General features: G+C 40.4%; 1 protein-coding gene across 1 annotated transcript in view; it reads right to left on the bottom strand.

Annotated features, from left to right (window-relative positions):
- CNTNAP5 (contactin associated protein family member 5) overlaps positions 1-25037 on the bottom strand; it is a 985000-nt gene that overhangs the window by 748495 nt on the left and 211468 nt on the right. Inside the window, exon 2 of the mRNA XM_051848810.2 lies at positions 22590-22694. Coding sequence (XP_051704770.2) covers positions 22590-22694 — 105 coding nt within the window. The remainder of the gene's footprint in view (positions 1-22589; positions 22695-25037) is intronic.

The following is a 25037-nucleotide window of genomic DNA, read 5'->3' on the forward strand; positions in this document are numbered from 1 at the left end:
CTGGGAGGAGTTGCTTAGATTTGTGCTGAGTGACTCAGTCTGTTCCTGAGCTGTGACCTGCACTGTGACCTCTCTTGTAAAGAGCAGGACATGCAGACACAGGAGGGAGAGAACATCAGCCCTTACAGTGTATGGCTGATTACGTAGCTAGTCCTTAGTGGCTTCTGTTTGATAAGGGCTTTCCTCTTTCTCTCTGAGACAACTCAAATGCAGGGAAAGGAAGAGAAGAGTTCAATATCTACCGGGGAATGTGCTTTATTAAGTGTTTTTGCGAGACAGGAATGCAATGACTGATACTGCTGGTGTTCACTAACACCCTTCTCTCTTCCCTCTATGGAGATGGAAGGGGAAGAGGGTGCATGATTTAAAGGTACTTCTCAGCTTTCCACAGTATTATACTTGTGGCAATGTAGCCAAGATCTTTCAAAAAAAAAATGAGAGTGAATAAGATGTGCCACGTCCAAGCCAGTGAGCCTCATCCCTAATTGTTTCCCTTTCCACAAGTGAGGGATGCCGCTGACAGCAAGGCCCTGGAGGGTGGTAGAGCCACAGCACAGGAGGACCCTGGAACCCTGCATCACCACATGGAAGGAAGTACCTGTCCTAACCTATCACATAAATAAGGATCAAGCATCTCTCCCGTTAAGCCATTGAAAATGAGAATCTATTTGAATAACCTGTGAAGTAAATAGCATTGTCCCTACTGTATACTTGAAGAAACTAAGAATCAGCGTGTTTAGAACACTTGATGCTTCATAAAATTATTCTGTAATAGGAATATAAAAGTTTCTAAAAACTCAATCATTAGGGAAGGAATTCACAGGAAAGAGGCGCTGGAACAAGGATCCTGAGAAATCAGACCAGGAAGTATATTTTTTGTGTGTCAACTCTGTGTTCTTCAAAGTCACCATTCCCCCATCACCTCCCAGCTTCTCAAAATTGGCAGGAAGGAGATTTTATAATTCTAAGAAATCCAAAGCTATGCTGAACTTGCTCATTATTTCCACCCAATTTCTCCTGTTGCCCATTTCATGAAGTTTTTTTCTTCTTTTTATTGTATTGATTTATTTGTACTTATATGAAAGGCAGAGAGGGAGAGATAGTGAGATCAACAGACATCTTCCCTCTGCTGACCCACTCCCCAGTATCCCACAATAGTCAGGAATTCAACGAGCCCTCACCTGAGGTCTCCCAAGGTGCACATTGGCAAGAGCAACAGGGCAGGGATTCAAACCCAGGTACTCCAATAATGGGATGCAGGTATCCACGTAGTAGCTTAACCATTGTGCCAAACACCGAACTTGGCTGCATTCTTCTTAAGTGAAGAAAGGCAAAGTTATGAGGCTGGCCTCATGGTGCAGTGGGTGTCTTCAACACCAGCCTCCTCGCTGCTCCACTTCCAATCCAGCTCCCTGCTAATGCAGCTGGGCAAGCAGTGGGAGATGGCTCAAGTGCTTTGGTGCCTATCACCCACGGAGGAGAACTGGGTGGAGTTACTTGCTCCCTGCTTTGGCCTGGTACAGGCCTGGTCATTGCAGCCATTTGAGGAGTGAGCCAACAGATGAAGATCTCTCTCTTTCTGTGTCTCTCCCTCTCTCTCTGTAACTCTGCTTTCAAATAAATGAATAAATCTTTTGAAAGGGCAGAGTTGTTTAAACTGTATGTTATTAACAGTACTGAAACATGATAGAGCATAAATTTACATGGTAATTTCTTGAAGTATAGGTGATTTTATCCTTTTATATAAAACAGTTTCTATAATAAGCACACCTTTTTTATGTAAACTGGGAATTGTATTACTACAATGTGATTTATTGAATAATGAATATATACAGAAATGTGAAAACTGGTGGTACAATATGGGAATTTTGACTTTTTGTGTGATCATCACTGTTTCTGGAATAAACATCCTCAAATATTACCTGTTTCTCTTAGCCCTAAGAGTCCACAGCTGGGCTTCATTGACATGCTTGATTTTTTTTTTGTCTTCATTTATTTTAGCTACCATATGATAAGAATATATGTTAAAAATGGAAGAAAGACAATTACATGACAGCAATTTTCTCTTATAAAAAATAATAATCACAAAAACTGTAAAAACCAAACCCAGAACAAACCAAATCAGAGCAAAACATAGAAGACATTTAGTGATGGTGAAAAGAATTATTCAAATTTGTCTACAAAATAATCACATCTCCCTTTTTCCCCCAGTAAAAATTATTATTTATTAATCCTCCTGAAAGGAGTCAAAATGAGACAGTTGCTGTCAGCGTTCATTAACACATCAAGTTGAGAATGCTCTCAACCCAAGAGCCACAGTGCAAGCTCAAGCGGAGGTTCTCTGCCTGGTGACGATTGCCCACGACTCTCTCCCTGCTGGTGAGGACGCTCCCTGCACTACAGCCACCCAGGGTTGCCATGGCTGCCATGACAAACATGCTCTCCTTTCCAGCATACAGTAAATGCATTTTCACAAATTATGAAAGTGACCTGAAGACAGTATTTGTAATTGCTCTGAAGACATGCGCTAGTTCCCTGTTTCTGAATTATTCTTTAAACTGGGAAGGGTGGGTGGTAACAGATGCATACATATGTGTATTTGGCAAGCTGAAGATGATAAGTCAGGCAGAGCGTCTCTAACTGTGGCTGAATTCTCAATGGTTATTAACTAAAAACATTCGCATAAATCCTGCAGCTTAAATTTAAATGCATCTGATGGAAATTTAAATGTAAAGTGCAAATAATCTCATCTCACATTTTTATGGCTTGTGGAATTTTTCAATAGTTTCTCAAACACAGGATTCCAAATGATTCTGAATGTGTTTTCACTTATTTCTAGCATTCCTTAAGCCTCATCCACCACATGCTACACTATTTCATTTGTAGGGCAGAGGTAGAATGAGGAGATGTGGGGCCAGAAGTCAGGAGACCTAATTCAAGACCCAGTTCTGCTCTCAGGGTTTGATTAGACGAGAGGCTTTCAGATGAGCTCAATAATACAGCCAGGATGGTCGAGTAGCTTTCTCTGGATTGTACAGCTAGTAAGTGGCAACGCAGGGGACTGAAACCCAGGAAACCTGAATCCAGTGTCCATACTAACCTTTGCCAAAGGGCCTCACAACAGCACTGAATCGCTCTCAACCTGTACTTCCCTCTTCTTCACATCAGCAATTTTTAGTTGAAATAATTCATCCTTAATATTGTTTTCAGTAGCCTATTGGGTTTCATGGCAATCAGCAGTAGTACTTATTTTTAATTTACATTTGCTTGAGAACAAATCAGTATGAAAGGACCAACTAGCAAATCCAGGTTATACAGCTGGAGACTATCCTCCAGCCCAGTTCTGATTTCTAGCCTCTGTCCATGGGTTAAACAGGAACCAAAGTCTTGAGGAACCAGGAAGATATTCAAGAGAATTCTAAATAAGATCTGCATAAGATAAGACCTCAGGCCGTAACTCTCAGCCAATCCCTTGCTCAGTCTCCTATTCCTTGCTTATTGCCCACCTTAAATTCCCAACTTCACATGGAAGAGTAGATTCCAAACATCCCTCCCCTTTCCCCAAAAAAGGATAAAAAACACAGAAATCTCTCCCTCTTGATGGTAATTTTCACTTCCAGTGCAGAAATGGACATGACAATTGTTTGGTGTCACATACTGGAAATGGGCATAAGACAAATTAAATATGGGTCTCTAATCGAGATACCTCACCACCATTATTATTAGAAAGGGAGCCTAAGGACTGGCATTATGGTGCAGTGGGTTAGGACGCTGCCTGCAATGCTAGCATCCCAAATGGGCACCTGTTCGTGTCCCAGATGTTCCAATCCAGCTTTCTGCTCAGGTGCCTGAGAAAGCAGCAGAAGATGGCTCAGGTGATTGGCCCCTGACACCCATGTGAGGGACTGGATGAAGCTCCTGCCCCTGGTTTTGTCCCGGCCCTGCCCTGGTGGTTGTGGCCACTGGGGAGTGAACCAGTACATTGACAATCTCTCTCTGTCTCTCCCCTCTCTGTAACTCTTTCAAATAAATGAATTTTGGAAACTCATGACTGGTGCATAGGGAGATTACTGATGCCATAAACAGGAGTGTCAATTTGTAAAGTCAACAACAGGAGTCACTGTGCACTTACTCCTCATGGAGGATCTCTGTCCTTAATGTGCTGTACATTGAGACTTAATGCTATAATGAGTACTCAAACAGTATATTTCACTTTGTGTTTCTATGGGGGTGCATACTGTTGAAATCTTTACTTAATGTATACTAAACTGATCTTCTGTAAAAAAAAAAAAAAAAAAAAAAGAAGAAATTATCAATTCCCAACTTGACTCTCACTGGGATTAAACATGACAATAGGTCTGATCTGATTTCATCATCATTTAAAAAATCATCTATTATTTTTCACTTTATGTTTGTGTGGGAGCAAACTGTTGAAATCTTTACTTAATGTATGCTAAACTGATCTTCTGTATATAAAGAGAATCAAAAATGAATCCTCATGTGAATGGAAGGGGAGAGGGAGTGGGAAAGGGGAGGGATGCGGGTGGGAGAGACGATATGGGGGGGAAGCCATTGTAATCCATAAGCCGTACTTTGGAAATTTATATTCATTAAATAAAAGTTAAAAAAAAATATAAAAAGAAAGTTTCTCCATGTAAGAATACCTGGAGGTAAAATAGTCACATGCCCACATGAATAATGTTTTCACACCTAATCTGTTTTAAGTACCCAGCCTGATCATTTAAACAACAACACAACAACCTAAAATAATCCTACAGGGAAAAAGTCTCCGGGGCTCATGCTTCTCCTTATTTCTTTTTATTTTATTTTTAAAGATTTATTTATTTTACTTGAAAGTCAGAGTTACACGGGGTGGGGGTGGGGGAGAATCTTCCATCCGATGGTTCACTTCCCATTTGGCCACAATGGCCGGAGCTGTGCCGATCCAAAGGCAGGAGCCAGGAGCTTCTTCTGGGTCTCCCACACGGTGCAGGGCCCCAAGGACTTGGACCATCTTCTACTGCTTTTCCAGGCCATAGCAGAGAGCTGGAGCAGCCGGGACTCGAACCAGCGCCCATATGGGATGCTGGCACTTCAGTCCAGGACTTTAACCCGCTGCACCACAGCGTCAGCCCCCCTTATCCTTATTTTATATAAGGCCCTATACAGCTACAGGCACATTCTCATAAATGAATGGGTAGGTAGCTAGAATGACTCACTGCATCGTTAATCATTAAACAGTTGGTGCCTCTGTAAGCCAAAGTTTGAGATTTTTCCAGGACAAAGCTACCTTCTAATGGTAATGAGTGAAGAAGATAGGACGTGCTATAAATATTTCACATTACCCAGTGCATGTAAAGGTAGGAACAACAACCACAAACATGTTTGGAGCTCTCAGGAGGGCCTCTTGCTCCTCCCCTTAGCGCAGCAGCATCCATGCATAGTAGAACCAGCATCTGAACAAGGACTTCTGGGTCAGAAAAGCTGTGGGCTGGAACATCGGGCATCTTCATTCTGCTCTTGAGCAGATACTGGAGAACCAGGTGCTTTAGCCTGGCACTGTCAGGGGCTACTACACCTCATGCATACATTAATTAAGATACTGAGAGATTCTCAGGGGGAAAGAAAAGGAATATGACTGAATATCCTGTGGGAGTCAAAAATGATAAAGACTGGTGGGAAAGCCTGTAATGATTCTGTTTGGGATCAGCTTGCAGAACAGACCCAAGTGACTTGTACAAGGAGATCCAGGTAAGGAAGGGAAGAGTTAAGACCTGAGGCAGGCTCAGTTATTAAAGCCAAGAGCTATGTGTTTGACTTAGTGGATCCCTTAAAGGTCATTTACGAAACAAAGAGTGGAGTGCAGTAATTCATCAGCAAAGTGACCCTAGCAATCCAGCTGAGATATGGGAGATGAGACATAGAGGAGAGGAAAGTCAACCTTGTGCATTATCAAGTCTTCACTTCCACAACTGACTTCAACTCCATCAGTGTAGGATACACCTTAGGGGCACCCCACTGCAATGGTGGGGAGCAGGAGTTTTGTGCACCAGCTCTTGGGGTGGGGCTATGTGGTATCTGAAACACAGAAAGGCTTTGAGTTGAGAGTTGGACAGGCTGCCACTGGGATTGGATTATGATTCTGCTGGGGATGTTCTCAGGACTGCTCTGTAGCAGCTACACTGATCCCAGCTCCTGATGTTCCCTCACAACTAGAGCTATTCCTTCTCTAGAAATACGTCCTTAACCAAGCAGAAGCTTCCTTGCCTGGAAAGCTACTATCACTCCCCACCACCATCCCCAACTCAGCCAGGGTCAGCTTGAAACAAATTCCATGAGATCCTATTGCCTCCAGGCATGACTGACTTCACCGTGCAATATGGGATCTAGAACATCCTCTTGGTGTCTGCAGGAATCTGGACATTAGCAGTGACCGTATTCTTGGTCCTTTCCCCATCTCATTCTGCTTCCTCCACACCCTACCTCCAGACTGCACTGCCTAAAAGGTACTTCAGTCCAAGACCTGTATCAATTCTGTTTCTAGAGAACCCTCAGCTCAGCTCCTGAGATGCCAACTTTGTACTGAAGGCATGAAGTGAGGGATATGGGAACCAACATCTTGCTTGACAGTGTATGCCTGGCCACAGACCTGTGTGTCTGAGACATTTTGAAAGATGCTCATTACTCAGACAGTGTTTCTGTGATGCCTTCCAGTAAGTATCTTCCCTTTTGAAGGATGAAGCCATCAAGACTCTGATACATCAGGAAAGGATGTTGGCTTGCTTATTTCATAGTTGAGAATTTATATAAGAAGTCAAGAAGATCATCAAGGGGAAAGTTGAAACTTGGAAGATTTGGAATTCAGTCTTAAGCAAGAGAACTCACAGTTATGGCAACTGCAGACTGATTGATTCACATATGCACAAAATCACCTAGGTATTTTTAGAAACTTAGAGGAAAAAGTCATGTGTATAAAACTTGATGACTTTAGATCTGATTGTTCAACATGGCAGTGAATATATAAATTTAAATTAATCTAAATTAAACTTAAATTAAATGAAGAATTAATCATTTGGTCACATCAGCTACATTTGATGCTCAGTAGCCCTGTGTAGCTAATAGATACCTTGTTGGATGGCACAGTTATACAGCCTTTCTATATTTACAGAATTATTGTGTAACACTAATCTAAAATTCCTCTTATAAAATTGATGGAAGCTTAAGTCTACTTTAATTTTATCAATTAATATACTCCACCCATCTTCTGCTTAGTCTTAGGGTATTTTCAGTGATTTTAGTGGATAATTCATTGATTTATTTTAAAATTTAGTTTTTAACTTATTTTGAAAGTCAGAGTAACAGAGAGACAGAGAGAGAAAGGGAGAGACAGAGAGATCTTCCATCCATTGGTTTGCTTTCCAGATGGCCACAATGGTCAGGGCTAAGCCACACTGAAGCCAGGAGCTTCATCTGGGTCTCCCATTGGGTGGCGGGGGCACAAATAGCTGGACCATCCTACACTGCTTTTCCCAAGGCATTAACAGTGAGCTGGATTGGAAGTGGAGTAGCCGGAATATGAACTGGCATTGATATGGGATGCTGGCATCGGAGGCAGCTGTAACCCACTGTGTTACAACATCAGCCCTACTGGATTATCTATTCTTTATATAATGGCAATATAATTATGGAGTTCTAATCATGAGTAGAGCAATGAAAGAGATTTACTAACAAATACAATAGATTTACTGTTTTTAGACACATCAAGAAAAATATTACTCTTCCAAGATTTTCAAAGGAAAGCTGAATTGTTATTGAAAATCCTTTGAAACTGCAGATCTCATGTTGTTGACATCACCATTTAAAACCTTTTTTCTCACAAGCAACCTAGTTTTTCACACAACTGAAAGTATTACATACAGTTAACATAGTTTCTTGGAGCAATTCTATTTAAAAACTGCATCAAACTTAATTCTGGCACTTAGATTAAAAAGGTCTGTTCAGACAAATAATTGGTTACTATCTACTTATTCTACAAAAGTTCTGTGTGGGTGCAAACTGATGAAATCTTTACTTAATATATACTGAATTGATCTTCTGTATATAAAGAGAATTGAAAATGAATCTTGATGTGAATGGAATGGGAGAGGGAGCGGGAGATGGGAGGGATGTGAGTGGGAGGGAAATTATGGGGGGAGGGAAGCCATTGTAATCCATTAACTGTACTTTGAAAATTCATATTTACTAAATAAAAAATAAATTAAAAAAAATAAAAAAACCTAGTGAAAAAAATTGAGATAAAAATTTTAAAAAGATATAAACTTTATCTCTCAAGTTAAGTTCTATCAGGTTCAAAACACTTTTGCAAGTGATCATACCAGCCTTTTAGCCCATCCCTAAATAATTGAGAATCCTGGGAATTCAACTATGCCAATGAATCCTTTTCTACGTTCTTAACTGTAGAAACATAGGTACGCTTTAAGTTTTTTTTTAAAAGATTTTTTTAATTTATTTATTTGAGAGGTAGAGTTACAGAGAGGGAGGGTGGGATAGAGAGAAAGGACTTCAATCCACTGGTTCACTCCCCAAATGGTTGCAATGGCCGATCTGAAGCCAAGAGCCAGGAGCTTCTTCCAGGTCTCCCAAGTGGGTGCAGGGGCCCAAACACTTGGGCTATCTTCCACTGTTTCCTCAGGCCATAGCTGAGAGCTGGATCTAAGAGGATCAGCAGGACTCAAACCAGTGCCCATATGGGATGTAGAGGCTTAGCCCACTACACCACAGCCCCAGCCCCAGACAGAAGAGGGATATGTGAAGGATACCCAATTATTTTCCATCAAAATTCTCAAGGAATTTTTCTTGTGTGGTGAAATGAGTGATCAGGAGCATTGTTTTGGTAGAGGATTCTCTGGAGAAATGTTCTCATGGTTTTCTGCTGAAACTTTGGCTAGCTTACATAAGATACTCTCAGAATAAGCAAATGCGGCCATTTGTTCCTTTAGAAAGTCAACAACAAAATGCCTGAGAATCCCAAACAAAAGCTTGCTTTTGTATTGTCTTGCTCATAACCTTTTCTCTTGACCTTGTCTTTGTATAACTTCCACCTCTTGGTAGCCACTGCTTTGATTTTGCTTTGTGTTCAGAATCAAACTGGCAAAGCCAGTTTCACTTCCCGTTTCAGTTCTTCAGAGAAATGCTTCAGGATCTTGTTATCATTTGTTTAAATTTCCATTGAAATCTCTGATTATTTTCTGTATCTGATCTGGGACTAGTTGTTTAAATACTCATCAAGTAGAATGCTCGCTTGTCTTTAAGTTTTCAATTAGAATTGTGTAAATTGATATTTTTATGGTGTTGGCAATTATTTGTGCTTTTAATTGTTGGTCCTCTTCAACTAGCATATAAACAACTTTAATTTTTTTCCTCTCAAATGATCTTAAAGGTCTTTTTCTGTGAACCTCATATTCAAAATTGTCTCACTGCTTGTCAAAACGAGGTATTGACTTGTACACTGCTGATTTCATTGGATCATTGCTCTATGGATTCTTTTGAAGCAGCAGTGATTTCACCATTCTTCCACCCTAGCTTCACCATAATTTTGATGTTTCTTCATTATTCAGTTTTAGCAAAATTCATATTGCTTTGATAGAAGATCTTTGCAAAATGGTATCTTATCTTTGCTATCATCTAATACTAAGATACTGTTCAGACATGTTATAGCCAGTTGTTATGAGGTTATTTAAGTGTAAAACATATAAAAACCATGCAGAATATGTCATCAAATACATTTTTCTTGAATGAATTGGAGATCCCTTTCATATACTATGGACAAAAAATAGTATATTCATATACTATGAACATATACTATGGACAAAAAATGATTAAACATGAATGTACTCAATTGTGTTACCACAAAAGCTTCATTTTAGATATATTCTGATCCAAAGAGAAACTCTGGCATTGGAAGGTTACTTTTTGACATGGAGATGAGCAATATAATCCAATAAAATTGGAGACAAGGCAAATGGTATGTCTCACAAGAGAATAGAATGCAATTTAGAAACAATTTCACTACACTGAGGTTACATGAAACATTTCAGTCAATGAAAAGCCAGGTATAGGGTAGTAATCCCATAATATTATGATGGAACTGAGGAATTCCTATTGCCTAGTGACATTGTCATCCTAAAGTTACAGGGCAACACATCATGCTTATGTGGGGATGCTGGTGTAATAAGCCTACTATATTGCCAATGCTATATAACTATATATATGATGGACATATGTATAGTGCATAATATTTGCTAATGATAAAAATGAATATCTTACTGGCTGACTATAACATATAGAATCTACTATACTTAAATAACAATAAGTTATTTTAGAGTATAGTCCTTTTATTTACAAAATTCACTGTGAAATTATATACTGTATTATGCCTACAGCAGCCTTATACATCTCATGTTTACTGCTTTTCTTGATTGTATCAATTACCTATTGATTGACTCATACCATCTAAGAGAGTATGCATTGCAAAATGGCTCATGGCACACTTTTCAAAACATATCTTGGTTGTTCAGCAACATACAACCATATTTTATTTCCTCCTGAATGTTAAACACATGGTAAACACTGTTCTAAGTTGCTAGCCACTATTCAAATAACAGTCAATAATAGTCCTGCTCTTAATTCCATCATTGTACTTTTAAACTGCATTAATTTATGTTAAACAAAAGGAACTGATGAACTGAAGGAGCCCTTATCTCTTTGCAAAGTACTAGAGGTGCCAGGTTGGGGTGCACTGAGTCAATGTTTTATGGAGTGACCCCTAGAAATAATCCCAACTTGGCCTTTCAAAGGAGGTCAAGAGTCATCAGGAACAACATGAAAACGTGAGGTCCATGGGTTTCTCTGTCACCTTTGTTGTGCCAAATGGTGTAGTTTGAAATCTTCGAAGAATTATATCATTAGTAAGTGAGCAAAAATATTCATACAATTCTTCTTTTCTCCCCCTTTCCAATCTTTTGTTTTGCAGTGAGACAAAGTCCCAAAGCTCCTATTAAATAGCAGAGCATTTCTGCTCTGTATCTCTCAGTGATGTATAGCTGTCCCAGTAAGAGAAGAGGCTTAGGGCATATTTTCAATTTCTAGGTCAAGATAGTTTCCCACAGGCATATTAGGCCACAGTATGATTTGGGGAATATTGAGGATACACAGATCTACAAATTATGCTTTCTCTCACATTATCTGAAAATCCAGTTTTATGGTTAAAACACTACCATCTCCAATTGAAGTGCAAAAATCACCTGGAAAGGGTAACCGTTGTGTCAAACACATCTTTACTCAGATTAAGATCCCAGATCAACAGGAACAAAGATATCAGTTAACATGGAGTAGATAGTCTTAGATTCAAACCCAAGCCCTCCCAAAATTAGCTGTGTATCCTAGGGTCAGTGACTTATCTCCTCTGAGTCTGTTTCCTCATATTTAAAAAGGAGAATACCACGTATATTAGAGTACTGATGTGTGGATAAAATTATATGGTTGAAGTTTCCAGCATGGTTCTTCATGCATTATGAATCAGCTCACTTTGATATCTTCCCAACCTGCCCTAGTCCTGAAATGCAGAATGAAAAAGGTACATTGTTAAGAATAGAAGAGGGGTTGGTGTTGTGGTGTAATGAGTTAAGCCGCCAACAGTGATGCTGGCATCCCATATGCGCACCCATTGGAGTCCTGGCTGCTCTGCTTCATATCTGGCTCCCTGCTAATGTGCTTATGGAAGTAGCAGAGGATGACCCAAAGTCCTTGTGCCCCTGATCCCGCATAAGAGACCCGGATGAAGCTCCTAGTATTCTTGTTTCAGCCTGGCCCAGCTCCTGCTTTTGTAGCCATTTGGTGAGTGAAACAGTGCCTGGATGATCTCTCTCTCTCTCTCTGTTGGTCCCTTTCTCTCTGACTTTAAAATAAATAAAGTCAATCTTAAAAAAATAAAGAATAGAAGAAGCAGAGTTTCAGGAGGCTCTAGGATATGGCGTCTCAATTTTGAATGTGTAAATGCAATAGTTGTTAATGTACAAGTTTTGAAACAATTGTTCTGGGTGGAAACCGAGATCATGGGTGGTGACTATGTTTCCTCCCATGTCTACTCTTGGAGTAGTGAGGGAAAGTGTGAGACAACAAGAGAAGCACAGTCCTTGATGTCTGCATTGTCTTGGGGTAATTAAGACAGGACAAAAAAATGGAAATGACATTCCAATGAGAGAGTGTTTCTGCATCTCTCTCTTTTTAAGATTAGATTATTTCTGAATCATGCTTGGCTAATCAATCCTGCTTTTTGAGCAACGATATTGTCCTTAGAGAATAATATTGTAGTGCTGCCTGTGAAATTGGATCCTCAGTGTGCTCACCTGGCTACCTGGGTCAAGTCCCTACACAGCTGATATCATGCTAATTGAATGAACCCTGATTCCTGTGTTGTTTCCAATTCCCATCTCCTCATTGAAGCCCTGATGGCACAAAATTGTAAAACAACTTACGAAGACCTTTATGGATGCTCAACGTTTAGTAACCAGTGCTGCCCAAAGGGGTGGGACTGTGGCAAATATGCAGGGATTTTGTGCCATGGGGGAGGCAGGAGCTTCAAGCCTCTTCATCCATTGATGAGTGCAGGAAGCTGAAAATGCCTTGACAGAGGAAATCAGATTCTCCATGGCAACAAAATTGTCATGCCAGAAACACACCATCTCAACTTACACAGTCAAGCATTTCAAAAATATATGTGTTGACTGAGGAAGAAGGATTAAATTTCCAAAGAACAAATGGTAAATGTAATTGTTTGCAAATTATATGTGAAATAAAAAAGGTGCAAAAGTACAAACCTCTCCTTTCATGGGGCCAACAATGTGTTTTCCTATTTGCCGTTTACTCATACAAAGTAACTGAAATCCTTCTCCTCATTTTCAAGAAAGTCTAACCCACAGCTCAGAGGCTTCAGGCTGTGCCACCAGCTCCTACACTTCTTGCTGACAAAAAGTGCTTCCCCAAAGCCCAGCCAAATTAATGCCCAGATCAAAAGCTTTCTTGCCACAAAACAAATCATACTTGACAAAGACAGAATTCTCTTAAGCCACAATTATATAGATTGACTTAGCAACCCAAGTTAATGGTGGTCTGACCCTCAGCTTAATGTATTTTGTCATTTTCCCCCAAATTAACTCTCTTTATTTTCTTTGTGTGTGAGGAGATGGAGACTTAAGGGTATGTGGAAGCGAGAGAGCAAAAATTCCATTTGGCAAATCCCTTCTGCAGATGAGATAGCAGTGTGGAGACTGTTATCAGGCTTTAACCATCTGATCCCCCTCCTTGTGGGGTGGGTTGCCCAGATCTTAACTGGCACAGCAACAGCTTGGGTCAACAGCTGTTTCTCAGGGTGTGTGTTGACTCTCAGAAAGATTAGTGTCATTGACGAAACTCATTAAACTTGCTTTTCTCCGGATTGGAGGGGGCTCATCAGACATTGTTTGCCCAGCAGAGCCTTCCTCTAGTCTTCCTTTGAGCTTTGCAATTGAGAGTCACATGTGTCATGGGAGATTTACCAGCTGAGCCTCCTTTCATCCTGAGTATAGGTCAGACATAGGCATACTTGAGTTCCTTGTACTCACCGGAAGTCAAGTTTTCCTTAACCATCCATGTTCCACACATGCCAGCGGCTTCTATGAATCCCAGGGCATTCAGTGATAATACAGAGTGCCATGGGACATGTAGAGGAGTTTATCTATGAACTCCCCTGAGGAGCTGCAAGGATGTCACTCAGAACACTCCATTTTACAGAAAGGGATTTAATTTTATGGATGCCAGTGGTTTTACACATGGGGTGTAATATCAAGAAGTGTCTTGACAAAAGTGTAGAAAACTGGGTGGCATGGACTTGAATAAATTTGTTAATCACTGTGGCACTAAATAAATGAATTAATATAAAATTATCTAAGTTTGGAAGTCATAAGAAAGTATAGTATACCCTTTCAATGTCATCCTCAGGCATTTTTTTAAGCAAATGTACTGAGTGATTATTTAATTCTCTATGAGAATAGACTTGTCATTTAATTTTACTATTCACTGGTTAATGAGATCTTAGGTACTATGAAGTTGCATGTCAACTTATAATTGTCTGTTCTGTAGAGAACCTATAACCTCTAAGGTTTATTACCCAGTAAGACATTGTAATGGTTAATTTTATGCTTCAATGTGACTGGGTTAAGGGATATCCAGATGGCTGGTACATTGTTATTTTTCTTATATCTATCAGAATGTTTCTGGAAGAGACTGGCATTCCAATCATTATATGTGTAAGGATAATCTTCCTGCACCACTAAGAATGGGCACCATTCCATCAGTTGAGGGTTCAGATGGAAGAGAAAGGCAAAGGAAGCTGAGTCTTAACTTTGTCTTCCAAAGCTTGGGCAACCGTTTTATCTTGCCCTTGGGCAACAGATTCCGGATTCCTGAAGTAAGCGTTCAAGGACCAGTGGTTCCCCAGTTTCAGATCTTCAGCCTCAGGTTGGGAGTTACAACAGTTCTTGGGCCATTGGAATTGGACTGATCTACACCAACAGCTTCCCTAGTTCTCCAGCCTTGAGACAGCACTCTGTGGGACTTCTCAGTATCCATTAACTCATGAGCCAGTATTCACAATGAATATCCTCTTATGTAACTGTATCTCTTATATATAACTGTATCCTACTGGCTCTGTGTCTCTACAGACCCCTGACTAAATAGACATTACCTAGTTTTATATTCATATTAACAATCTTTCCTTTAAAAATGTTTTTGAACATCCATTTTCTCAAAACACTCCTTGAGGGGTTGACATTGTGACACAGTGGGTTAGACAATCTCCTGCAATGCTGACATTGCATATCAGAGCACCGTTTTGAGTGTGGGCTGCTCAGTTTCTGATCCAGCTCCCTGATAATGTCCCTGGGAAAGGAACAGAAGATAGCCCAAGGACTTGGGAGACCTGGATGAAGCTCCCAGATCCTGGCTTCATCTTTGCCAAGCTCCAGCCATTGTGAGGGAACCAGAGGATGGAAGATGGTTCTCTCTGTCTCTCCTTTCTCTTTCTGTAACTCTGCCTTTCAAATAAATAAACAAATCTTAAAAAAAAAAAAACTCCTTGAATCACCTTGGTCATATTGCTGCTTCTGCCCTTAATGAATTCATTTTTTCTTTGATGTATTCATTTTAAATCTGCAATATAGCTGTGGTTTTAACTTATTCGACGTCCTACTTTGACAAGTATTTATTTTTCTCCTACTTTGAACTCTTTCTGGGAATCAAAAACAGTGAATGTACATTTTTGTTTCTTCTCTTTTAGGAGTTTATATCTGGTTAATATCAGATGCTTATCTATGTGATACAGAGTGCGTAGAAACTGGTATTTGTACAGTGGAACTGAAGGAGGCAGGTTTGTAGGACCCCTCCTCTTGGAGGGAAGCAAATGGGGCTTCATAAAGCAATCCATTGTGATTCTATTGTATTAGGGAATATGTTAAGGAGATGTACATGCTTGGAGTTCAGAGGCTAAGAGACTACAGTGAAATAGGTTCTGGGTATTGAAAAAGCCAAGCCGGAACCGCGGCTCACTAGGCTAATCCTAGTGCGGTGCCGGCACCCTTGATTCTAGTCCTGGTTGGGGCAGCGGATTCTTTCTCCGTTGCTCCTCTTCCAGTCCAGCTCTCTGCTGTGGCCCAGGAGTGCAGTGGAGGATGGCCCAGGTCCTTGGGCCCTTCACCTGCATGGGAGACCATGAGGAAGCACCTGGCTCCTGGCTTTGGATCAGCGCAGTGCACCAGCCACAACACTCCGGCCCATAGTGGCCACTTGGGGGGTGAACCAACGGAAAAAGGAAGACCTTTCTCTTTGTCTCTCTCTCTCTCTCTCTCTCTCACTGTCTAACTCTGCCTGTAAAAAAAAAAAAAAAAAAAAAAAAAAAAAAGGCAAAGTATGGAAACACCCAGTATGCTCATAGTGAGTACCTGTTGCTTTTTCAAGTAAGTAATGCTTGAAAATATTTGGGATATATCACACAAAGCACATATAACAACTAAAAATGGAAAGTGGAACTGTATCAAATGAAAAATCTCTGCATTCAAAGAAAAACAATCAGCAAAATTAAAGGGAAACCTATGAAATGGGAGAAATATTTGCAAATCACATACCTTTAAGGGGTTAATATACAAAATATATAACAAATACATACAATTCAAAAGTGAAGAACAGATAGGGTAATTAAAAACTGGGCAAAGGAGCTGAATAGACACATAGACTTTTTTCTAAAGACAACATACAAATGGCCAACAAGTACATGAAAAATTGCTCAACATCACCGACCATCGAGGAAATGAAAATGAAAACCACAAAGAGACTGCATCTCGTAGCTGTTAAGATGGCTATTATCAGAAAGAAAGAAATGTGTGTTGATGAGAATGCGGAAGAAAGAGTTTTTGTGTGATGGTGGGGACGTACACTGGTATAGCTTTTATGGAAAACAGTATGGGAAGATTTCAAAAAATTAAAAGCAGAACAATTGTATGGTCCAGCAACCCCATTTCTGGTTGCAAAGCAAACAAAACCAGCATTCAAAAGAGATGCCTCTGCCTTGTTCATTGCAGCATTACCACAGTAACCATGACACAGAAACAACCTAAACATCTGTTAATAGATGCATAGGAAAACCCTGTCATTTGTGACAACACTGATGAACTTCATGGGTGTTATATCAAGATGTCAAGTGAAATACACCAGACACAGAAATACCAATACTGCTTGATTTCACTCATCTATGGAATCTAAAAAGATGAACTCATAGGCAGAGTATAGAATGGTGGTTGCAGGGGTGAAGGGCAGGAGAGATGGAGAAATATTGATCAAAGGATATATAAACCTGCATTTATAAGATGAATAAATTCAGTGGATCTAATAGTACAGTGTAGTGCATAGAGTTAATAATACCTTATTGTACAGTTGAAATTTGCTAAGAGAGTGGAACTTAGGTTCTCCACCATGTATACACAGTTGTTAACACTGCAGTGCTAAAGAGGTGCTCTTACTATCTGAGCATGCGAATCTGAGAGCATCCCGGTTTTCAAACTTTGTGGTACCATTTGTTTTCTGGAGTTTATTTGATGTCTTCACTTTTCTAAAATAAAAGGGAAGTTGTAAAGTAAGACAAGTAGAAAAGTCAAGTTTCTTGAAAGAGGGCTATAGTTGCTTCCAGATCATGGCAATAGAGATCCAGACATAGCTCTCTACTAGAGTAGAGAAATGAGTCATCAATTTATAGAGATAATTCCACTATAAATTAAAACTACAGGTTTCCTCCAAAACTTCCTACTTTTCATATGTGTTTATCCACTCACGTGACAAAGTTTTTGTTAACACTAACTTATCTATTTTCATGTTTATCCTAACATATATACATATGTCATACATATGTATACTTTTTTTTGACAGGCAGAGTTAGTGAGAGAGAGAGACAAAGAGAAAGGTCTTCCTTTTTCCGTTGGTTCACCCCCCAAGTGGCCACTACAGTGGGCGCTGTGCCAATCCGAAGCCAGGAGCCAGGTGCTTCCTCCTGGTCTCCCATGCGAGTGCAGGGCCCAAGAACCTGGGCCATGCTCCACTGCACTCCCGGGCCACAGCAGAGAGCTGGACTGGAAGAGGAGCAACTGGGACAGAATCTGGTGCCCCAACCGGGACTAGAACCCAGGGTGCCGGAGCTGCAGGCGGAGGATTAGCCTAGTGAGCCGCAGCACCGGCCATACATATGTATACTTAACATGTTTGTATATGTATATATTAATATAGTCATCCATATGTATATATATAAATATATATATTCTTCTATGCATGGATATCATATACAAAATTACTTTTAAAAGTTGTTGGTGGCGTCAGCGCTGTGGTGCAGTGGGTTAATGCCCTGGCCTGAAGTGCCAGCATCCCATATGGGCGCCGGTTTGAGACTCGGCTGCTCCACTTCAAATCCAGCTGTCTGCTATGGCCTGGGAAATCAGAAGAAGATGGCCCAACTCCTTGGGCCCCTGCACCCACGTGGGAGACCCAGAGGAAGCTCCTGGCTCGTGGCTTCAGATTGGCGTAGCTCCTGCCATTGCGGCCATCTGGGGAGTGAACCAGTGGATGGAAGACCACTCTCTCTGTCTCTATCTCTCTCTGTAAGTCCTTCTTTCAAATAAATAAAATAAATATTTTTAAAAAAGTTGGTGGAAATTGTCATTAGAAGATATTTATTTTATTTTCATGCAAAAAAATTCTGATATTTTTAAAATATATTTTTATTTATTTTAATTCTGTTTGAATTGCTGAGAGAAAACGAAAAGCAGAAACAGAGAGAGATCATCCAGCTATTGGTTCACAACCCAAAAATAAGCAACAGGTGCAGCTGGGCTAGACCAAAGTCAGGAGGCTGGAACAATCCAAGTGTCCCACAAGGATAGAAGGGAAAGTGCTTTAGCCATCATCTTTTACCTCTCGGTGTTTATTAATAGCAGTCGGGTTCAGAAGTGCAAGCCAGGACTCAAACCCAGACATTCCAAAACTGTATGCAGTTTTCTAAAGTGATGTGTTAATTGCTGTGCCAAATGACCACCCCTGCAAAGGTGTGTGTGTGTGTGTGTGTGTGTGTATTTTAATGGACTTTTAGAGGACTATTATATGGATTTCAGAATAGTTTACACTAAAATAAGCTTCTCTTTCAATTCCATTTTTAGGAGTGCCTTCAAATATACAACTCTGAATATACCTCTCTTTCCTCTCTCTCTCTTTCTCTCTCTCTATATATATGTATATATGCATATACACATATATGTATGGATGATTTTGACAATGTCAATATCAAAATATATTTGACTCTTCCTAAATAGCCATATACATATATGTACATATGTATATATACACATTTATATGTGTGTATATGTGTATATATCTCCATATAACATATATCTGGTTCTTATTGTTCCCCCACACATACATGAAACAAAGTAAGAACATCAGTATCATCACTAATGTTAAATGCTTTCTATTCATTAGTACTATAGTTTGTATAATCAGATGGTAATTTGCTTTATTGTATCAACTTCATGAATAGTGATTATGCCTATCTTTTGCCAACTTGTGCTAGAATTCTTGCATGATGCCTGCTGCACAGTAAGTGCTAAATATTCAAAAACTGTAGTGGAAGAATGGGTTGTTCAGGAATTTACACAAAATTGAGGTTTGTAGCCCTTCTTGCATTTATTTTAAAGATTTATTTGTTTGAAGGCAGTTATAGGCAGATAGGGACAGAGCTCTTCTGTCTTCTAGTTCACTTCCAAAATGGCCACAGCACCTAGAGTTGGGCCAAGCCAAAGCCAGGAGCTTCATCTGGGTCCCCTACAGGGTGCAAGAGCCCAAGCATCTGGGTTATCCTTTGCTGCTTTCCCATGCACATTAGTAGAGAGCGGGATTGAAAGTGGAGCATCTGGGAATTGAACTGGCTCCAATACGGGATGCGGCACTGCAGGCAGCAGCTTTATCCACTATATCACAATACCTGCCCTCTTTCTTGCAGTTTAAAATCACAGGTTATCGATATCTTTGCTTGAGTCCCGCCCGGATGATTAACTCAGAATGCCTGGGAGATGGGCTCAGGCAATCCTCCCTAATTTAAGCATTCAGCCCTGGGGGAAGAACCAGTGTCCTAATGCATCCTTGAACCTGTGTTTAGTCTGTTCTGATTGCAGTTGTTGGGCCTAGGTGGGCAGAAGGGCAGGCTGCCAGTACCTTGGACATTATGCTATAGGATGAGACAATGCACCCCAAATCTCTGACTGTGTCTTCTGCTTGGCCTCTCCAAGACACTCTTGCTGGGAGGCAGAAGGGAAGCCAACCTCCTCTCCATATACTCCCAAACTAGGCTTGGGCTCAGGCGCCCAGCCTCCAATGAGCAGGACAATAATCACAAATTTGAGCAGAGATACTTGTAACAGTCAATACCTGTCTATGAAGGGGGATGGGAGGTGTTGCCCAGAAAGTGTTGAGGAGTGACTAAATCCTAATGGCCTTTGCCACCACACAGTTTGAGTAAGATCAAGACAGAACTACCTCTGAGGAGGCCCAGTTGGATGTGGTATTAAAATTTGCCAGCTTGCACTTCTTGCTGAAACAAAAAGTGAGCCTGCCAGTTACAGTCCAGTTCTCTAGCCTGCAGTGAAAACGGTCTCTTGTATGTGCAGGTCTGGTCTCAGCTGAACAAGTGCTGCAAGGCAGGCATTACTGGGCTACTTAGAGATGAAAAACTGAAGTTGAGAGCAGGCAAGTGACTTGTGGATGATCATAGAGTTTCTAAGTGTTAGAGTCAGCATTAGAACTCTGGTTGATTAGTTTCTGAGTGGATTTTCTTCTTGCTATACCCCTCTTCAACCTGTACTAGTGAATCGATTTGCTAATGCAGTGGCTCTAAGAATGAACTTTAGATTCAGATGACTTAAGCTTGAATCCAAGCATTTTCCTTTCCTGGTTATGTGATCCTGGGTAAATTATGCAATTTTTCTGAACCTCGGGAATCCTACCTGAAGGTAGGAGGTGATAATGCTTACTTTATTATACTTTTATAAGGTCTAAATACTACATTATAGGTAAAATACTCAATAGCATTTTGGGCATAAAATATTTAGCAAAGTGAGTGCAGGTGTTGTGGCACAGTAGGTTAGGCTGCTGCTTGGGCCATACTCATCTTTTATCAGAGTGCCTGGGATTGAGTCCTGCCCCTGCTTCTGATCGTTTCGTGCTAATGAACAGTGTGGGAGGCAGCAGATAATGACTTAAGTACTTGGGTCCCTGCCATTCATGTGGGAAATCTGGATGGAGTTCCTGGATCCTGGCTTCCTTGTGACCCATGCCTGGCTGTTCTGGCATTTTGAGAGTGATCTAACAGATGGAAGATCTCTCTCTCTCTCTCTCTCTCTCTCTCTCTCTCTGCTTTTCAAATAAATAAATAAACTTAAAAAAACTATTTAGCAAAGGGCAATATAAATAGAAAATTGTTTTTACTTTCCTGTTGGGTCTTTGATTGGCTGTTCTTTTTCTTTTGAAATAACATTCTTAAGCAACTTTTTTTTTTTTACAAAACCATAACGCTGGTTAACGTTTAAATTACTGATCTCATTATAATAGAAAATCTGTGAAATGTACAAAACAAAATAAACTTGCAAAGAAGAACCACAAATAAATCTTATTATTAATGGAGAATCAAAATTATAAGTTTGCATCAACAAATTAATTAATTTGGCACTTGAAAACATAATATCAACAACACAACCACCAGTAAAAACTTTGTAGGAAATTTACTAATGTGTTTGGCCTAATATATCAATAGGAAATATAGTTAAGAGTAATTAGTAGAGACAAGTTGATGAGTGGATTGTCTGAAACTGCATAGCATTTTTTCTCAACCTAGAAAAGAGTCTATAATATTAATTAGATATTCAGATATCCACAGATACGGAATGTCTTTAAAAATCAAAATTATTCAAATCTCTCTTTGTACTTATCTATCTATGATTTATAAAGTCAACATCCAAATCTGATTAAAAGATAACTGTCTACATTTCCAACTTCATATTTATTCGAAGTACCTCACATCGGGGAGTAGTTAAGAGTATTTACCTGTACTAATCATATATTTTGGAAACAAGCATCAGACACTTAACCACAGTTGCCTGTAGCTGGTAGGATTACAGTTCATTTGGATTTTCTAACCTCTAAATAAAAGTATTTTATATATTTTTAAATCAGAAATGTTAATTTTATATTGAAATTAAAGTTAGTGAGGAAAAGTTTAGTAAATATTCTTGTTACATATATTTTTCATAATAATGTGCCTTAGTAGCAATTTGTGTTACATGAAATGTAGAAATACTTTTTAAAAAGTAATTTTCACAAAGGCCTTTAGGATGATTAAAAAATGGAATTTTGGGGGAAGGCATTTGGCTTAGTGGTTAAGGCATCAGTTAAGGTACCCATGTCCCACATCAGAGTTCTTGGGTATGCTGTATAGCTCCAGCTCCTGCTAATGCTTGCCTTGGGAGGTGGTGACTCAAGCAAACGGTTTCCTCTCATCCATGTGCAACACTTGGATTCTGTTCCTGGCCCTGGCTTTGAGCCATTTCAATCCTGGTCATTGCAGGCATTTGGGTAGTCAACCAGTTGATGGGAGTGACCAGTTGATTGGAACATTCTCTCTCTCTCTCTCTCTCTCTCTCTCTCTCTCTCCCTGTGTATGTGTGTGTGTGTCTATCTTTCTGCTTCTCAAATAAATAAATAAGTCAGCAGACACATAACTTTTTAAAAATGAATCCTGTGTTTTGCAGGGACAAAGGTCAGCATAACTTGCTTATCTGCCATACAGTGGGAGTGTAATTACATTAAGTGTTAACCCTTCCACTCAAGGGTCCTGAACTTTGTCACTAGAAGTGCTCTCTTTGTTCCGCATAGAAATATGCTGGCTTTTGTGTTTGAGTCCCTTTACTTACCAACTCTCCAGTTGAGCTGCGCTGGACTGTGGGTGCCAGTGAGGTCTGAAGAACTGGAAAAAGCCATCGGTGAGAGCAGAGATGCTAAAGGGTCATCACAGTTGTCTAAAATGATAGGAGAGAGAAAAGAGAGACCCAGTTCTGTTAGCAAGAAATATCCCATGAAGAAAGACGTCATGACTTCTACTACCCTCATTTATCCACCGCCTGCTCTGAACCCATGGAACAAGTATCCCCGCACCTGCTCCTCACAACCACTCTGAAGGACATGCGTAACTTCCTTTCACAGACAGAGAAGATGAAGCTCAGAGATGTCAAGTAGGTTGTCCTCGGTCACAACACTAGAAAACAGTGTACTCAGGATTCTTGCCAGTTTTGCTGATTCATAAAAAGTGCTGCCCATTCATTATTTTAACCAACAATATGAGCGAATTACTAAATTACTGCTATTGAACTTTTCTATGAAAAGAGAGACCATTAATGAAGGAGGGGCACTGCTTAATTACTCTTCTATCTTCACTCCCCAAGTACTCCTGTAATAATTGTATCTAGAAAAATAATATAATTTACAATGTCATACTTGTAGTTATATGAAGAGAACATTTAAAAATATGTTAGTCATTCTAATAGCTGGTTTCTTTATGATGAAGCAATACAGAATATTCCCAGAGCTTGTGCAATATTGAATCTAATATTCATGTTAATAACTATTCTCTTAGCCTTCCTTAAATGTAGTTAAGCATATTTTCTAAGGCTTCTGTGATAAGATACCAAATTTTGAAGAATGGGGACATGGGCAAAGATACTGGTCTTCACATGGATGCCAAAATCATCCAGTTTCACATAGGTGTGTACATTTTGGTCTTGGGAATTAAATGTTTGTCCCCTACAAAACCTCATGTTGTGATTTAATTACCATTGTAATGATATTAGGTGATGGAACCTTCAAGAGGTTCTTAGGCCATGAGAATTCAACCTTTCAAGTGGTTTTAATGCTTGAATAAAAGGATTTTAAGGAATGAGCTCCCTTTCTTTCTTCCTCTCTCTATTTAACCAAGAGATGATGTAACAAGAAGTCACTTCTCAGAGACTGGCACCTTGATATTGGATTTTGCAGTCTACAGAACTGTAAGCCAATGAAGTTCTGCTTACTAAAAATTTTCTACTTTCAGATAGTCTTTTTTTTTTTTTTTTTTGATAGGCAGAGTGGACAGTGAGAGAGAGAGACAGAGAGAGAAAGGTCTTCCCTTGCCGTTGGTTCACCCTCCAATGGCCGCCGCTGCAGCCGGCGCACCGCGCTGATCCGATGGCAGGAGCCAGGATCCAGGTGCTTTTTCCTGGTCTCCCATGGGGTGCAGGGCCCAAGCACCTGGGCCATCCTCCACTGTACCCCCTGGCCATAGCAGAGAGCTGGCCTGGAAGAGGGGCAACCGGGACAGAATCCGGCGCCCCGACCGGGACTAGAACCCGGTGTGCCGGCGCTGCAAGGTGGAGGATTAGCCTATTGAGCCACGGCGCCGGCTCTCAGATAGTCTTTTTTAAAAAGTGTATTTGTTTGGGGGCCAGCACCATGGCACACTAGGTTAATCTTCTGCCTGCAGTGCCAGCATCCCATATGGGCACCAGGTGCTAGTCCTGGTTGCTCCTCTTCCAGTCCAGCTCTCTGCTGTGGCCCGGGAAAGTAGTGGAGGATAGCCCAAGTGCTTGGGCCCCTGTAGCCTCATGGGAGACTGGGAAGAGACATCTGGCTCCTGGCTTCGGATCAACACAGCTCCGGCTGTAGTGGCCATTTGAGGAGTGAACCATAGGATGGAAGACCTTTCTTTCTGTCTCTCTTTCTCACTATCTGTAACTCTACCTGTCAAATAAATAAATTTTAAAAATCTTAAAAAATGCATTTGTTTCTTTATTCATTTAAAAGGCAAAATGAGAATGGGGCAGACAGAGAAAGATTATCCACCCACAGATTCACTCCCTAATTGGCAGCAAAAGCTAGGGTTGGCCCAAGACAGAGCCAGGAGCCTGAAACACCATCTAGGTCTCCTATGTGGTTGACAAGGGCCAAATTACTTGGCCATCTTCCACTGCCTTCCCCCACACATTGGCAGGGAGCTAGATTGGAAGTGGAGTAGCCAAGACTCAAACTGCTGCTCCAATGTAGGGTACTAGCATTGTAGGTGGCAGTTTAACCCACTGCGCCACAATGCTGAACTCTAAGTAGTCTATTACAGCAGTACAAATTGGGCTAAGACCCTTGGTCATCTAATGGTTCTGTAACAATTCACTTTTTGTATGTTCCACTAGCTGGCACCCTTTTGTAGGTCTCTAACAAAGGATTGGGAATATAAAATGCCTTTAAAGAATTCCTAAAAGGATGGAAATGTGAGCTAATGAATGAAGGCACATAACAAAGGAAGAAGGAATCAATCAATCAGTCAGTCAACATAA

This window comes from Oryctolagus cuniculus, chromosome 3, assembly GCF_964237555.1.
Source record: "Oryctolagus cuniculus chromosome 3, mOryCun1.1, whole genome shotgun sequence".
Lineage (NCBI taxonomy): Eukaryota > Metazoa > Chordata > Mammalia > Lagomorpha > Leporidae > Oryctolagus > Oryctolagus cuniculus.